At 39.5% G+C, this 17,403-nt stretch overlaps 4 protein-coding genes across 5 annotated transcripts in view; 2 read left to right on the top strand and 2 right to left on the bottom strand.

Annotated features, from left to right (window-relative positions):
- LOC146458373 (uncharacterized) lies at positions 1–2,642 on the top strand. 2 transcript variants are annotated; one of them, XM_085090782.1, is made up of 3 exons: positions 1–96; positions 1,666–1,746; positions 2,112–2,642. In XM_085090782.1, the coding sequence occupies exons 2-3, from the start codon at positions 1,677–1,679 to the stop codon at positions 2,525–2,527; spliced, it is 486 nt and encodes a 161-aa protein (XP_084946908.1). In that variant the 5' UTR covers positions 1–96; positions 1,666–1,676; the 3' UTR covers positions 2,528–2,642. The 2 variants fall into 2 exon arrangements, with proteins under 2 accessions (XP_084946908.1, XP_084946907.1); XM_085090781.1 differs by lacking the exon at positions 1–96 and adding an exon at positions 166–202.
- A 1,882-nt stretch (positions 2,643–4,524) lies between these two features.
- On the bottom strand, positions 4,525–7,350 carry LOC146458372 (meiosis expressed gene 1 protein homolog). The gene is made up of 4 exons (XM_085090795.1): positions 7,209–7,350; positions 6,753–6,860; positions 5,999–6,066; positions 4,525–5,086 (listed from the first exon to the last, which is right to left on the bottom strand). Exons 2-4 carry the CDS (start codon positions 6,847–6,849, stop codon positions 4,961–4,963), a joined length of 291 nt encoding a protein of 96 aa, XP_084946921.1. The 5' UTR covers positions 6,850–6,860; positions 7,209–7,350; the 3' UTR covers positions 4,525–4,960.
- A 120-nt stretch (positions 7,351–7,470) lies between these two features.
- On the top strand, positions 7,471–13,796 carry LOC146458371 (palmitoyltransferase ZDHHC4-like). Its single transcript, XM_085090790.1, has 5 exons — positions 7,471–7,675; positions 7,775–7,869; positions 9,009–9,301; positions 11,917–12,161; positions 12,948–13,796. Exons 1-5 carry the CDS (start codon positions 7,547–7,549, stop codon positions 13,311–13,313), a joined length of 1,128 nt encoding a protein of 375 aa, XP_084946916.1. The 5' UTR covers positions 7,471–7,546; the 3' UTR covers positions 13,314–13,796.
- Positions 13,797–14,127: 331 nt separating this feature from the next.
- Positions 14,128–17,403, bottom strand: part of LOC146458370 (polycystin-1-like protein 2) — a 40,461-nt gene continuing 37,185 nt past the window's right edge. The window contains exon 27 of the mRNA XM_085090787.1: positions 14,128–16,335. Coding sequence (XP_084946913.1) covers positions 15,075–16,335 — 1,261 coding nt within the window. The 3' untranslated portion in view covers positions 14,128–15,074. The remainder of the gene's footprint in view (positions 16,336–17,403) is intronic.

The raw sequence follows: 17,403 nt of genomic DNA, 5'->3' as shown, positions 1-17,403 counted from the left end.
GTTAATTGAATTCCGTCGTTGATCAGCAACATAAATTCACTTTGGACTATAGTGAAATATCAGTTCGTGTTTAAGAGCTAGCTGTGCTGACTGAAGGTGAGTGCTACAACGGAAAACGTTTCCTCAATTTATCCTCAGTAGTATTAAGAGCAACAATCTTAATTTGGATAAGCTATTCTGATGGTTAAGTCACAGTATAGCAGTAAGTAACCAAGATAGTCCGAATCAGTTTTCTCGATTCCACACTCTTGCGTTTAGAGGGAGTCTCCTCATCTCGGCTTCTCCCTTCTTTTACAAAGCGGCTTGAAGTCTGGAACACTGACTTTTTGCAGTCTATAGGGAATTCTCAAAGACCTGAAATTCTGGGAGAAAGATCTTACGACTAACAGTCTCTAGTGTCTCCCCAAATGTGGAATTTACCAGCCGCTTCACCTAGTTTATTAAGCTGCCATCGCCCGTTGAACACAGTCCGCTTTTTCTAATTCCCATTTTGTTTTCATCACTATATTCCGTGACACACCTGAAACGTCGATCGGTCAAACCTTTACCCCAGCATCAACACACTCTTTTTTTCTATGTAACCACCTTCTTATAAGAACATTGAGGCTGAGATTAACTAAAATTTAAGAACATTACCCAGGCTGAAAGTCAGTTAAGAACATTTTTATCTCGACCAAATGGTTTTCAACTGAACAGTTTAAATACGGATAAAATAATACATGTGCTATGTAATATTTTATATGCTTCTATTACAGATCTAGAGAATTTGTTTCAATTTGAATACATGCAATCTCTACACGGGTGATCATCTCCGTGTCCTTTTTTCACTTATGAAATGCATGTTTGACTGATCCGCTAGCAGTGCTAATTATTAGTAGGGATAAATAAGCAGCATAAAATTCTTAACGGTCAAATTAAAGTCTTATTTGGATTAACTATTGTTTGCATTTGAGAACATTGCCTGAATTTTGTTGAAAAGAGTGTTGAAATACTAACAGAATGACAAAGAAATTGTAGTTTCCAATAGAAAGATACCTATCTTAGTTACTGAATTCCGCTAGACTTCTTTCACATGCCTGAAATTGTCAACGATAATTGCCCTTGCTTTCTAATAAATTGTTAATGTGGGCAGTTCAGTGATATCTGCTGTTCCTATCTCCGTCTTTGTTTTTCAGTTGATTCGCTGGGGCCTTAATTGAAGCATAACTAAATCGGAAACTACGATTAATATATCTGTTAACTCGATCTAAGTACTTGGATTGGAAAATAGAACCCCAAATCCAAAGTGGAGAATCATGATGATAATTTTTGCCTAGTTTTTTAATAATCGGTTAATCACGATCGGTTATGTTACGTCTTAGAGTTTTACTATTTTGCTCAATTGATGGAAACGTTTTAAAGATTAAGATTATGGCCATCCAGCCATAGATAAAATTGAAATCAGCTCATTAATGGTAAAAGAAGGGTATGTTGTTTAAACAACCGCAGAGCAGTGGATTTTTTAATTTTGCCGAAAGCCGCATGATCACTCACTATTTACAGAATTCAGTTGTTTCTTCAATACGCATGAAATATTCAGAGAATTCATTGTTTTAAAGTCTGATTTTGTTTTGTATAAACGGATATTTAAAAATATTTAATCGGTCAGGCTTTTTTCTTTTTCAGAATCTTTCACCATGAAGTTGATTTTCCTCTGCGTGATGCTCGTATTTGCCATCGATGGGGCTTACGGCGATTGCTGTGACGGTAAGATATTGAAATAACACAGAATAAATCCACAAGATTCCATCTTCGTCTATGTATGATCCATTCTTTCTGCGGAAGGGTTGTGCTTCGTTATTCAGTTCATTTTGGGCGACATAATAAAAATATACTTCGTGCTACAAAGAGTGTTGTAGTCAATAGCTCATTCGTTCATCACTTAATATTTTGCCAATGTTTTTCATTAACCTATAAAACAAATAAAATATCGTTCTGATGTGAGGCTTAAACAAGTATCAAAGTAGAATCTGCTTATCGTTATTCAATTTTATTGACCTTTAAAACAATTGTAATTTTAATTTCTCGTTCGAAACAAACGTAACGGATCGCTACATCTCATATATTTTCAGGCTCCGTTTATGTGAGTTTGAAGGCTGATAACGGCAAGTTTCTCAGCCGTATCTACTACACCCAAAATGGGCAAAATAATATTGAGGCGGTAAAGTCGGTATCGGCCCCAGATCCCACCACAAAGTTCCTTGCAAAAGCGTGTCCTGATGGAAAGCTCACACTGCAGGCAGACAACGGAAAATACCTCTCCAGAATCCGTCGTGGCTCTGTTGATTTCATTGAGGCTGCCAAATCGAGTCCAGATGTCTTCTCCAGGTTTCAAGTCTACAATCAGGCTGATGGCACCGTCGTTCTGAAGGCAGATAACGGAAAGTATCTGAGTCGAATTTATCGCGGTGGCCGAAACAACATCGAGGCAGCTAAGAGCAGCATTGATGTGTATTGCAAATTCAAGCTTCAGTTTCAGTTCAAGTAGAAAGAGCAAAAATGTAACTCGGAGGTTTAGATCACTCAAGGTTGTTACACCGACGAGTTTCAGCTCAACTTGTAAGGGTTAGTTGTTAAAGAGGGTAAATAAAAGGTGAGAACATAGTGTCTTGACTACTTAAATGTCCAGATAATAATAATAATAATAATAATAATAATAATAATAATAATAATAATAATAATAATAATAATAATAATAATAATAATAATAATAATAATAATAATAATAAAGCAATTGTGGGGGCTCAAAACAACAACAGTCCCAGTGGTTTTGGGAGCCCGTGGCACCATCAAAAGGAGATAGAAAACTACACCAACAAAATCCCTGGCAACATCAACATTCACGAACTCCAGAAAATAACTCTTCTTTCTACAGCCCACCTTATTAGGCGGGTGCTCTCCATCAAGTAAAAACCCTTTTTGTCTCCTTAAGTCCGTGGGTTGGAGTCGGATGTTGAGAGAGAAAATCACTCGCAATTACACTGCTACATCTTATATAATAATAATAATAATAATAATAATAATAATAATAATAATAATAATAATAACAATAACAATAACAATAACAATAACAATAACAATAATAATAATAATAATAATAATATTAATAATAATAATAATAATAATAATAATAATAATAATAATATAAGTAAACACTTTTTTTGATCTGTTTGCATTCTTTCATGAGAATTTACGAGCTACTGTTGGCTTTCCAAACTGAATGCTTTCCTCGGGTCTTTTTTCTCAAATTTAAGGACGTTTTTGCTCCTTGGAAAAGAATAGGGATCAGGTTTTCAGCTTTTTAAAAGTTTAAGGTGACTTGTCAGTGTAATCTGAATTTCTACCAGCTGACCGTGGAAAAAAAATCCCTTCCAACCGACTAGTCAGGGGCACCCAACGGCAGTTTTCTCTCAAATCCTTTGATACGAAATTTTAGGCTATCTGGAGTGCCTTTAAAGCTCTGTAGGTTCATTTGAGGCCGTCCTATAATATTTTTATCTGTTCGGTCATTCTAGGGGAACTTGAGTCTTTTCGAAATTACTAGGGCATTTCCCATATCACGAACTTTCGAGGTGAAAATTCCCTTAAAAAAATTGTAGGGATTAAGGTCACCTTCCGAACAGATAATTTACCGAAACGATCCGTTGGGTGCCCCTGAGTTTCCGGGGATGGAATTTCTGAGGCGGGTAATGTCTTTCTGAAGATAAACGAACTGTTTACTGTCCCTGTTTGTTCTCAGATCATGTTGATCTTACTGCGAAATATACCTGTTTAACCTGATCCAAAAGGCCGGAATCTGTAGCTATATTGAGTATTGTAGCTATATTGAGTCCCAAAAAGTTTAGAGTACGGAACAAAATCTTATTGCCCGTATGGGCAAACGGAACAAAAGTAAACAACAACAATAACAACAAAAGGACTGTGAAGAAAGTATGGATAGTAAAATGAAGAGCAGCATTGAGTATGTCGCGTCAAAACTAAGAAAAAGAAAACTGATTCGTAACGGTCAGAGAATGCTTCGTATGCAGTGCTAAAACACTTGTGAGCAACAGTGCTGTGTTGACCTAACACTGTGTGGGGAGGTATTACTGTATGCCATTATTTAACCAGTTTATCCTCCCCGCGCTTCCCTTTCTGCAATATTACAAATTCAACGAGATGAAAATGAGATCTCTACTAGGGTCGAGAGAACAAAAGAACGAACAACAGAACAATGCTCCCAGCCCTAAACAACCATGCAGTTGCAGGTTATCAGGGTTGAGTGAAAATAGAAATTTGAAGGGTACAGGTCTACTGTATCCCCTTCCGTCCACAGACTAATTTCACCGGGAAATGTTTCCTCTGTGGGCTTTAAGGGAATTCCGTTTTGCCACTCCCACCCCCCCCCCCCCCTCCCTGAATTATCTACAAAGAACATTCCATAAAATATTCACCTGGTTAAAAAAAAAAAATTAGCTAATATTGCACCAGAAACGATGACAAACATTTACAACTTATTAAACTTTTATTTATCGTGAGCAATCAAAAAGATTAAAAACAAAACCTTTTTACATAAAACTCAGATAACAGTGTAAAAATCTCTCGCAGACTTAAAATCATACATTTTCGGTACAATAATGCATTAAGATGTCCTAGCCAATAGAAAAAAAAACAAACAAACACAAACACACTGTACACATAAAATATATTATATACAGTTTCTAAAATATTGACATGGCAATCTGTTAATGAACAATTTGTTATTTTTTTTAACAATTTGTTGTTATATAATTTGACTATACACATGACAACTTATAACAAAAGAAATCAAAATTCATTTATTTCTAAGTTCCACTGCCTTTTGTCCCATAAATAGTGGATGATGATCTCCATAATTCTCAGCCCTTCATACTATTTGCCAGTTTATGAACTTCTTAATTGCTCAATATCCATATAGCTTGCACTTGTAGACGTCTTTGTCAGCACATTCTCTGGTCCTATCAAAGTAGATAAAGTAGCCATCTTTCCGCTGAAGCTTCTTCACATAACCATTATGTGGCCAACGATCCTAGGAAAAAAGTTAAAGATGTTTGTAAAAATTACTGAAACAAAAAGATAATTACCTGCAGAGGATTAAATTACTGACCATTATAAGAAAACGAGGAAAGAAAACAATGTGGACTACAAATGAAAATGCTGAACAGAGTACATTACACAATCAAAAACTATCTCTGGTTTTTAGTGTCAATTCTGAACAAAACATTTAAACTTGAAGTTACCTACCCTTGACCATCGTTAATCCAGTTTTAGCTGGGGTATATTCGGTCACGTGAGGCATTTAGACCAATCGCGCGCGAGCGAAAATATTTGATGGATTATAAACTCTTATAGACCATAAACTGACGTCACAAAATGTTCAAAACCACTCGATGGTTGAATTTTCAACATTTTGACATCATTTTATGGTCTAGAAGAATATAGACCAGAGAAAACTGCCATTGCAATTTGTTAAGAGTACCATGTAAGAAACATAAGTGAGTCCAATCACATTGCAAAAAACTGCTGTCATGATTTTTATCGTAATTAACAAATCGACAGCAGTTTTTTATGGGCTATACCCTTCTAGACCATAAAATGATGTCATAAAACGTTTAAAACCACTTGCTGGTTGTCCTTTCAATATTTTATGACATCATTGTATGGTCTAGAAGAGTATAGTCCAGAGAAAACTGCCATCAATTTGTTGAACAGGCTATATTAATTTTTTAACAGCAAAATTTTCGAAGAGTACAAATATGTAGGAAATATAAATCATTTGACACTGCAAAAACGATAAATATATCTGCTGCAGCAAGTGTTTCAGACACACAAATGTTACATAATTTTTTCATTTCTGTCATCAGGATGATGTTTTATGATCCCCCCCCCCCCCTCCCAGTTCCATCATATGGTCAGAATGGAAACAGAATGAGCAACTTACTGGTTCTTTTTGCTTGACATCACGATACTCATGTACATCTCTGTACCCAGCAATTTGAAATCTGTATGCTATAAAAAATGAGCACAAGACATTACGTGAACACATCATAGATTGTTTAAATTTGGTTTTGGTTTGAAAAGGATTAACACTATAATCTGGATAAAGGATTTAATAAAACTCAAAACTGGCTGGAAAATTTTTACCCCCCCCCCCCCCCCTCCAAAAAAAAAAATCTACAAACAAAACGATCACATTACAGTTCTTGAAACAGACATCTGTGAAAATTGTGGGCCGTGTGTAATTTTCCAAATTGTTTCCAACCAAAAATCAATTAATTTTGGAATTTATCAATGTAATGTTGATTTCACGATTTAAAATGCTTTATTTAAATCCACTTTTCAAATGAAGGATATGTGCACGGAAAATTAAAAATACAGGTGTATGGTGAAATGCCTGGATGTAATAAAGGCAAGTACTCCTTCAGACACATGAACTGAGAGACTTCTCATCCTGCATAATCCATCCTTCAATAGCCATCCAAAGGTTTTTGTCTTTCTCCTCTAATTTTGTGCTTCTGGCTTGTTTTTTTTATATATAAATTTGTAACTGACATAAACAAGTAAAAATCAACGATCACCATTTTCAGGCGCATAATAGTTACAAATAAATTGTATGCTATGGGATTTGTTCATTAACAATAAGATGTAAACGGCATATAAGGCCTTTGAAACACGGTTTTGAAAACACATAATACCTTCTTCGACTTCTTCGCTCCATCGCTTTGGTCTTGACACTGACTTAGGTCTTGAAGGTTGAGGAATTGGCGAGACAATTGACTGAACAGATGCCATACCGCTTTAATCTGAAAACACAAGTGAGCAAAACTCAAACAGAAGTAAGGAAGGCTTTTCGTTTCTCTCTATATTCCTACTACTGCGGCATACGTGGCGTACAAACGGCTTATTTCACTGACGAATACAGTGAACGCGAAACGACTGCACCTTTCAAAAAATTATCGGCGCCCGAAGGAAACCCTAACTCCACTTCTACGTAGCTTTCCCATTCAGAAACATGTACAGTCACGAAAATCGAAAGCTAACATGAAACACGCGTAGAATCCCACCGTTAAGTCTTTCACAATTTGCGAAAGTGCCTTTCTTTCTGCACATCAAAGTGGCAAATTTGTTGACAAGAACGGGGTGAAACCTACCTCAATGTCTTCTCTTTTAGGAATGATACTCGAACGACAAAATTTTCAATGATAAACTATTTGTCTGTTTGAAATTATTGTTTTGCTCGCGCTATGCAACAGATGTCTTCCTGTCAGCTGATTGGCTTACACTTAGTCACCATGACAACGGTAATAACAAGGACGTTCAACTATGAGCCAGCGCTCTGGCCAGCTGTTCTTTCAAGAAGTTGATACGTCATGTAAATTAATTTTTGCGATGAAAAAACATGGTGACACATATTCCCTCAAACAGGGACTACAGCAGTGCTATGGGGAGTGGACGGAAACTAGGGAGATAATTATTTATATACAGAACTATGGATTTTCTATTGATGGCCTTCATTTATACTCTTTGTTTCGTAATAATATCATATATTATTATTGCTGGAAAATATGAATATCATCGGACTGGCTGCATCGGACTGCTGCGGCGAAACTTATTTTCAGTAAGCCACGACCAATGTTAAGCTGTCAGCTTATTAGTGTTATTAGATGGATACCGTATAGATTTAATCGTTGGCTTCTTGAATCTTTAAAATTTTCAGGTAGTCCAGTTTGCGGGATCTGTGTTTGAAAAATGCATTCCGGTAGCCATAACACGCAGAATAGCCAATACCACAAAGTACATCCTATTTACAAGGTAAGAGACTTGAATAGGTAAAGTCTCATTAAGGCTTAATTCAGAGCAAGCTAGGTCTCAGATATTTCTTATTTCATATTATTGTTCCAGTGGCTGTTTGTTTTGTGGATCTACATGTACCATCTCTTTTTTGTCCCCCATTGATGTAGCTTATCACAAAGTTATTGTCTTTGCCAATGAACTTATCATTGAAAGGAAGTGACAATGCTGTGAGGTGAAAATCACAAGCCCATCAAATGCCACAGAGTAAACTAATGGCTGACCCCCAGGATGGACAATGTGGAAAAATGCCCATGACAGTGCCATGGGGGGAGGGGGGGGGATGTGCACTGCTGGAATTGACTGATGCATTACCTGCATGAGCATTGTGGCGTGGGGGGGGGGGGGGGGGGAGGGATGGACACTGCTGGAAATTTGACTGATGCATTACCTGCATGAGCATTGAGGTGGGGGGGGGGGGGGGGGGGGCATGTGCACTGCTGGAATTGACTGATACATTACCTGCATGAGCATTATGTTTCTAGTAGGTTTCATTAACAGTTGTTGACTGAGACACAACAGTGTAGTGAGAGCCAGCATATCAAACTTTCATTCAGACAAATTGTTTTGATTTGGCACAAAATTTTAGACAATTGGTGGGTGCCTGGGGAAACAGGTAAACTTAGACTCTGAGTTCACACATAATCCCTCTCATGTGCCGTGCTAATGCATGAACAAACAGAAATAAGCTAGTGAATAAAATAATGATAGATTAGAGATGTTTGTTCAGTCAGTGTCACAGGCGTACATGGAAAAGGAAAAATTATGCGAGTTCTCCCAACAATAGTCAAACCTATGACCTTCTGATTACTAGTTTGGATGCTTTACCACTGAGTCACAGACCATTAAACTTGGTTCATGTAACTACCATGGATTTGAATGTCTGTCTAGTCTAATCTGGTTAAAATGCAGGATGCTTGTCACATGAACCTATTTTTATGGCCTGTAGCTTAGTGGTATTAGGTTGGACTCCTGTTTGGAGAACTCAGATTTCCTCTTTTAAGTACAAGGTATGTACTGACTGACTGACTGAACAATATCCCTATCAGCAATAATTTTGATTAGAAAGTTATCTAAATTTTTATTTCGTTTCCTTTCAGAAATCCCTGTATGCAGTTGTTGTATGGTTTCATTCTCACTGGAGGGACAGCTATATACACATTTAAAGTTATACCCTATTTTGATAAAATCAATGCATTTTGCATCATTGAGTACATTTTGATAGCCATCAATGTGGCACTGTTCTGGGTTTGTTCTACAAGGGACCCAGGTGTCATATCGGCATCACTTCATCCTCAATACATGAATGACTATGAACCTGATGGCATGTATTACACAGCACAAGAATGTTACACATGCAAGCTTGTAAGGCCAGCAAGATCTAAACACTGTTGTAAGTATGCTAATAAGTAGTAGTTAAATATTCAATTGCCATTTAGGTACAAAGGAATGCATAGCCTCCCCTCTCCCTCCCCTCCCCTACAGCTTAATACAGTAACTAGGGTTAAGGTTAGGTTGAACACGAGCCTGCAAGTGTCCACTTACAAGAGGTGTCCGCTTATGAGAGGTTAAAAATGTAGTGATGTAAAGTATATGAAATAATTCATATATGAACTGCGGATATAGATGAAAGTGAGAAGTGATCATCGCAGTGAATTTTCCAATTTATGCAATTGGAAATTGGAAGCCTGAAAAAAATTCAGGCTTCAACGGGATTCGAACCCGTGACCTCCGCGTTACCGGTGCGATGCTCTACCAACTGAGCTATGAAGCCACACATTGGGAGCAAGGTCAATTGTAGGTTCCCATTTTCCCGTGAGAGGAGTGAAACGATGTAAAGTATATGAAATAATTCATATACTACATAAAATGTAGTGTTTGTATGTTGCTCAGAATGATGATCAAGCGTCTGCTTACGAGAGGTGTCCACTTTTGGGAGTTCAAAAATTTAGTGTTGGTATGTAGCTGAGAACCTGACCAAATGACTACTTATGAGATGTGTCCACTTTTGGAAGGTTAAAAATACAGTGTTTGTATGTAGATGAGAACGTGACAAGGTGTCCACTTAAGACATGTGGCTGCTTATAGGAGGATGAAAATGTAGTGTTTGTATGTAGCTGAGAATGTTCTAGTCTACCTCGCAGCCGTTCTATGTCTCGTCATGCAATGCCCTTCACACAGAATGGCAGAGACTAAGAACCTGCCTGAGTGTCCACTTACAAGAGGTGTCCGCTAATGGGAGGTTAAAAATGTAGTGTTTGTATGTAGCTGAGAACATGACCAAGTGTCTCCTTAAGAGAGGTGTCCGCCTATGGAAGGTTCAAATTGTAGTGTTTGTATGTAGCTGAGAACATGACCAAGTGGCCGCTCATGAGAGGTGTCCGCCTATGGGAGGTTCAAAATGTAGTATTTGTATGTAGCTGAGAACATGACCAAGTGTCTGCTCACGAGAGGTGTCCGCCTATGGAAGGTTCAAATTGTAGTGTTTGTATGTAGCTGAGAACATGACCAAGTGCCCGCTCACGAGAGATGTCCGCCTATGGAAGGTTCAAATTGTAGTGTTTGTATGTAGCTGAGAACATGACCAAGTGGCCGCTCATTATGTAGTGTTTGTATGTAGCTGAGAACATGACCAAGTGTCCACTCACGAGAGGTGTCCGCCTATGGAAGGTTCAAATTGTAGTGTTTGTATGTAGCTGAGAACATGACCAAGTGGCTGCTCATTAGAGGTGTCCGCCTATGGGAGGTTCAAAATGTAGTGTTTGTATGTAGCAGAGAACATGACCAAGTCGCCGCTCATGAGAGGTGTCCGCCTATGGGAGGTTCAAAATGTAGTGTTTGTATGTAGCTGAGAACATGACCAAGTGTCCGCTCACAAGAGATGTCTTCCCTATGGAAGGTTCAAATTGTAGTGTTTGTATGTAGCTGAGAACATGACCAAGTGTCCGCTCACGAGAGATGTTGGGGTATGGGAGGTTCAAATTGTAGTGTTTGTATGTAGCTGAGAACATGACCAAGTGGCCGCTCATGATGTAGTGTTTGTATGTAGCTGAGAACATGACCAAGTGTCCACTCACGAGAGGTGTCCGCCTATGGAAGGTTTAAATTGTAGTGTTTGTATGTAGCTGAGAACATGACCAAGTGTCCGCTCACGAGGGATGTTGGGGTATGGGAGGTTCAAATTGTAGTGTTTGTATGTAGCTGAGAACATGACCAAGTGCCCGCTCACGAGAGATGTCCGCCTATGGAAGGTTCAAATTGTAGTGTTTGTATGTAGCTGAGAACATGACCAAGTGGCCGCTCATGATGTAGTGTTTGTATGTAGCTGAGAACATGACCAAGTGTCCACTCACGAGAGGTGTCCACCTATGGAAGGTTCAAATTGTAGTGTTTGTATGTAGCTGAGAACATGACCAAGTGTCCGCTCACGAGAGATATTGGGGTATGGGAGGTTCAAATTGTAGTGTTTGTATGTAGCTGAGAACATGACCAATTGTCCGCTTAAGAGAGGTGTCTGCTTATGGGAGGTTCAAAATGTAGTGTTTGTACATACTACTTATGCTGAGTGCTTTCGAGCGATATACCGTGTAATATCCCATGAGTGAGTTAATTTTTCTTAGTATACACACAAGCCCTTAGGCGAGTGTGCAATTAAGGAAAAATCAAGTCACGAGAAAGCCCGGCACTGCATAACTAATTTATCCCATGCCACTCATTGAATTAACTTTCCTATTGGGCGTCTGGTTCCAGGAATTCACAATTAAGGCCAAAACTGGGGTATTCTTCTTCCATGTTTTTAGTTGTTTTAATTTTTTCTCAATGAAAATTCTGACCTGTCGCAGGCTCTTCAATCGATCTTTCGGCGGGAAAAATTTGTATACCGCAGAATCTGCAACGGGTTTCTAGCTTAATAACATAAGATAAATGCCTGTACAAACTGCTTCCTATTTGAACATAAAGGAAAGAAATCACTTCCAACATGAATTTAATTTTGATCATATTTTACAGCAATTTGCGATGTATGTGTCAGCCGCTTTGACCATCACTGTTCGTGGGTAAACAACTGTATTGGCAAGAAAAACTACAAGTTCTTTTTGGGATTCATCTCAAGCACAGCTTTACTCTGTTCCTACACAATATTTGTGGTCCTGGTCGTGTTCGCTTACATTGTGATGTCAGACGGTTTATCAACCATGAAATATGTGGGCGATGATGGAAAAGAGCATTCAGTGGGCATTAGGATTCTAACTCAGGTACAGACTTTTCTATTTAGACTATTTAGATAAAATGGGAAATATTTGCCTGCAAATAAAATTTTTACGCCTTTTTCTCCTACTGATGGTTGGCATGTGACGTCATGGCGGCCATGTTGGTGGACAGGAACAATGACATTCTTTTCCTCTGGGAGATAACTTTCATTTTTATGCAAACTATGTGGCCAAATTTTCTTTTGTTTTGTACACCAACATGGTGGCAATGCAAACCACCTATTGAATGGCGATTATAACTGCGGAGTCCTGGGACTTGGGGGAGGGATTTTTTTTATATTACAGCTGATACACTCTAGGAATCTTGTGCGGGTCATGTGACCAAGCATCCATGTGAGTGTCACTTCATCTTTGGGGTGGTACGAGACGAGCTCTTTCATTATTAAAAGCGCTAGAACGTGAAAAAAACCCGACGTTTTGGCATTACTGTCTTCTTCAGGGTACAAAAAAAAAAAAATAAATAAATAGTTGAGTTCGTTGTTTGTAGTCTCATGCAAGAAAAAGTACATGTTATGTCACGGCAGGTCCTTAAGGTGCACCTTGTTTTAGCGCCTCCTACGGTTTTAAGTATTCATAGCAAATCTTCCCAGTTACAACACGCAATTCTCCTTTTGTGCCTGGGTACCACGAGTAAATGACAATTCGGAAGATTCCCGTCTTTAATTCTTGCTTCTTTTGCGTGCATGAAAATGTCCTACACATGATTTCGTTCAGTTAAACAAGACCCGTCTCGTTACCGTACATGAAGTTTCCCTCTTCTCTTCTTTGCAGTATTTGTTGGTTCACTATCCTCTGCTAGCAATTCTCTTCCTCACGGTTTTATTATTTGGTTTGGCAATGATGGGATTCTCGTTATTTCACGGTTACCTCGTGCTTACAAATCAGACCACGAACGAATTCTACAAACGTTTTTTCCCCGGAAAATACCGCGCCAAGGTAGCTGGTCTGCCAAGAATGAACGCGTCACGCAACGAAGCGACTGCCATTAAAGCGTCCAAACGCAGGCCTGGTAAGAATAAAAATGTCTCTTCGAGAACGTTGGCTAAAGTCGCAGAAAAAGTGGATGTTCCACGGCTGAAAAGTACGCCATACAACAACGGTGTGTGGAGAAACATTGTGGAAGTTATCCGAGGTTAATCATGCATTAGGGCTGGTTTGCAGATAGAGTGGTTTTCAATTATAAAGTGTCGAAAGTAATGAGAATAAGAAACAGAACCAAAACCAATCGTGACTTGCCCGCACGCGTTTTCCCGCACTTGCCGCTGCTTTCATGTATTTGCTTCGAATTCTGATTGGTTCATTGCGTTGCTTGCATCTGTTGTGATTGGCCGAAGTAGTTACTTCGGTTTTGGCACCAGGACAGTCAGTTGAAAACTGCTCTACAGAAGAAGCATTAACGTGAATGCAACGAGAAGCACAAGGACACTCCAGAAAACGTGCGATAAACGCAACGTTGTTATTGTCCAAATCTGATTACTAAGGTCTCAGTTTCGTGATAGCCGCTGAAAAACCAAGTAACAGTATTGACTTGTGCCGCACGGCCACAGTAGACGCCATGTAGCTCCTTTAAGAGCAATCAACCCATGGCGTTCAGACCACTGTCTCCCAAGACAGACGCTCGCCAGCGACAACAATTTTAAATTACTGTGAATTTTGAACCTTCAGGGCCAGTTATTTAAACAAAGTCTAACTTAGGCCGCGGCTTAAGGCAATCAGTGGGCCACCAAATATGTTTAAAAGTGTTTTATTTTAAGTAGATAAATAGTTTTCTAGTCTGGGATGCAAGCCTTCTTGTTACCGTCAGCAGCAGACAATAATGTTTGCCGATATGACTGTTGGCAAAATTGAAAATGGCTTAGAACGTGGTTTTGTTAAACACCGTCTAAACTGTCTTTTAATCTGAACTGACCCTCATGGTTTCCCCGAAGGTCTATAAATCTACTGCAAATGCTTATTCTTCCAAATTTATTCAGTTAAATTTCAAGAACGTTAACTTTATTCATCATTATTTATGAACTCAATTTATGAGGTGTCAATATATTTTATCTGCTAATCACTTTAAAAAATCAGTTACAAACATGCTCTTTTATCAGCAACAACATAATCTATTGTCTAACAAACATTTATGAGCTCCTGATAAGAAGTAAATGTTACAAACTTGTTTTATACAAACTGATATCTTACATGAGCATATCCTCTGGGCATTGAGAAGGTTCAATGTTGTTAAATTGGAAGCTTTAACTGAGAGCTGAGTTCAAGAAATTCCGGCTGAATGTATCAATGTTAGCTGAGATTGAGCTGTTTGGCTGAATGCGTAATGTAGACGAGAGACGGTGCCTAGTGTTTACTTGGCAACTGCGTATAAATTAAGGTGGCTGAGACTGGTTTCCTGCATTTATACTTAAGCTTTAAGGTGGCCCCTTCCAACGAACTTTACAAAAAGTTGTATCTGAACATGCTGATCACATTTCCATAATGAAAACCGGGGTGACCGAGCTCTGCTTTAATAATATTAATATTTGAGTTATAACTAGTAAAAGCTAAAATTAGGGGCGCTTTTAACAGGTTAAACTGTTGCTATGGTAACCTATTATGTCGAAAAAACGATCATATCTTGATGCCATTATTGTATCAACTTACAGAGTGGTAGTATTAATCCGTAAAAGTATAAGAGCCGGAAGTTGCTGAAAACCGGCGCCAGCCACCTTCAAGGCTCCAAGGACCTTGTAACCTCTTTGGCTTTTGTCGCTGAAAAGTTTGCAGTGCAATTAAATATAAACAAACGGTGGCTTGATGCTTTGTCACAGAAAGATTTTCTTAAAAGATTGTTTTTAGTTTAAAAAAAGTCTCTCGGAACGTTGGTTTGTGCCTATAGTTTGAACACCTTCTCACAGCCTCTTACTTAGATCCCGTATGTCCCTCAAGGAGATCCCCTTTGGAAACAGGCATTTGTTTTCCTCCAATCCGGAATTTCCGCTTCTCAGGGAAAAGTTCGTCATACAAAACATCAGTTCGACAGACAAGTTTTTCTAGTCGGTTCTCGAGCTCGGAGACTGTGTCAACACGCAAGCCCGCGATCGTGACTGAGTGTGGTCTGTCCTTGAAAGCGTTGATGGCCTTAACTCGACACGCAGCCGTGTCCCACAGCACTCGTCTCCGACTGTGCGGCCTCCGAGTTTTGCCGATGCCCGACCACAGCTTAAAACGCTCGATGATGAAGTCAACAATCTCGTACTCGTTCGACTGTTTGTCGTTGTCGTGTTTGACAACCCGGAAGGAATCCACCACGATCGACAAGAACATGTTGATGAGGACGAACGACATCATGAACATAAAACCGAAGAAGAACAAAGGGCCAAGGATTCGGTTGGTGTCACGCATCTCAAAGAAGGCCGTCCTGCCCAGCATAAGGCTCAAGAGGGACGTGAGCGAAGTCATGATGTTACGGTAGCTTGACAGGTTGGGGCCGAACACCAGCGCCGCGACCATAGTGAATGCGGTGAAGATGATTCCCCAGATAATACTGAACATCAACAGCGGGTAGTAAGCGTACTTCAGCGTGGACGAAAGAAGCGAGAAGCGCTTGTTAAATCGCAGTAGTTTGTTCAGTTTAATGTTCGCCAGGAGCACTATGAAAGCCAAGATGAAGGTGTAAGTCTCATCCCAGTAGGCGGCGAACTGAAAGCTCTTGAAATTGAAAGGATCGTGGCGGACCAAGTCCAGAACATTACGAACCGTGAGCGCGCGGTAAACGTACAACGCTATGGCTGCGAAGGTAAACACGACAATGCCAGATTCCACGCAGTTCCAAAACTCTTTAAGGTAAGCTTGAATACCGGATTTATAAATGTTCTTGATCTCACGATACGTGAAAAACAGGATGAACGACACGAACACGACATTGATTGTGAGCACGAAGAACATATAGGAATCTGTGAAGTCGTAAAGGCGTGTTGTCATGATGCTAGCGTGTGGAATAACGGCGCCAATGGCAGGAAACTCTGCTACAAGCGTGACCACACAGAATAAGTTGGTCTGCGCGTTGTAGATGGTGAACTCGGTCAACACGGCGCGAGTGTGACGTTCAATCCAGAGGTTTTGCTCAAGGTTTTTGAGTCGGTTGCGGTTGTCCATTCCTGGTTCCAGAACGATTACATATCTGGGAAAAAAAGCAATTGTTGTAAGTGAAAATTTATTGGCGAAGTAGAAATGATTTAACCATTTCAGCTCCTAATACCTGTCGAGGAAATTACCTTACGAGGACTCAAACGACCTTTTATGCTCATCCTCTGCACCAACGTTTCCTTTATTTTGGAAGTTTTTTTGGGGTCATTCATAGGAGCAAAGTGTTGACACGTTTTTGGCATGTCCTTTTCCAAGGCAGATCTTGTTCAAAACGTCTTGCATGTAAGCCCGGGGTAGGGGGGAGGGGGGGGGGGGGGGGGGAGGACTCAGAATTTTTGGTGGAAGTATGCGGCTCGGTCCTCTAAACCCTGACGTCACCCTATTTCAGATCAAAATATGGAATTTTCCGGTACCTTTTTTCAGACCTGGCCTCTAAAATTCATACTCTACTTCAGACCTACTGTAGTTTCCGTACTCCATACCCATTTTCGGAAGTTCAAACCAAAATGGTTAAATTCTGTGCCCTACTTCAGACCAAAATGGCTCAAAAACCATACCCTTTGGCGACACACATACCGAAATAGCTTATATCCGGGGTCCTCCCTCAAAGATGGAGAAGGTTTAATTTAAAAAACTAAGCATAGAGCTAAGGTTTCTCAGAAACTGCTTCCATTAAAGGTTTGCCTACGATGATCTATTGAAAAGTCATTTCTTTTCTTAGAATTTGTAAATTCAGCGCTGCGTTGGTATGTGCTTATTTCGACGAGATTGCTGAATGCTATATCAGACACCGACAAAAGGAAAATAAATGAAAAAAGCGTAATTTTCCAAGTTCTTTTAGAAATTAGGACTTTAGTAATAAGGTAGTAAGGCAAATCACGTCATGAGCCTTGACTAGGAAACCAATCGGATTGGTGACAACTGTCGAGGACACCGACATTAGTGAGCTTACGTAACAGGACAGCTGAGGGAAGGGGACGGTGAAGTACCGTTGTGTGACCAACATGACAGCTTAGTACCTTCACATTTTTAAGCGATTTACGACTTAAACTGGTGTTATCTCATCTGTGACAACGTGAAAACCACGAGTGGTAGGAATGTC

Source organism: Pavona decussata, unplaced genomic scaffold (genome assembly GCF_977016875.1).
Source record: "Pavona decussata unplaced genomic scaffold, jaPavDecu1.1 SCAFFOLD_233, whole genome shotgun sequence".
NCBI lineage: Eukaryota > Metazoa > Cnidaria > Anthozoa > Scleractinia > Agariciidae > Pavona > Pavona decussata.
The sequence above is the reverse complement of the archived record's forward strand: the minus strand, read 5'-3'. Positions and strand labels throughout refer to the sequence as shown.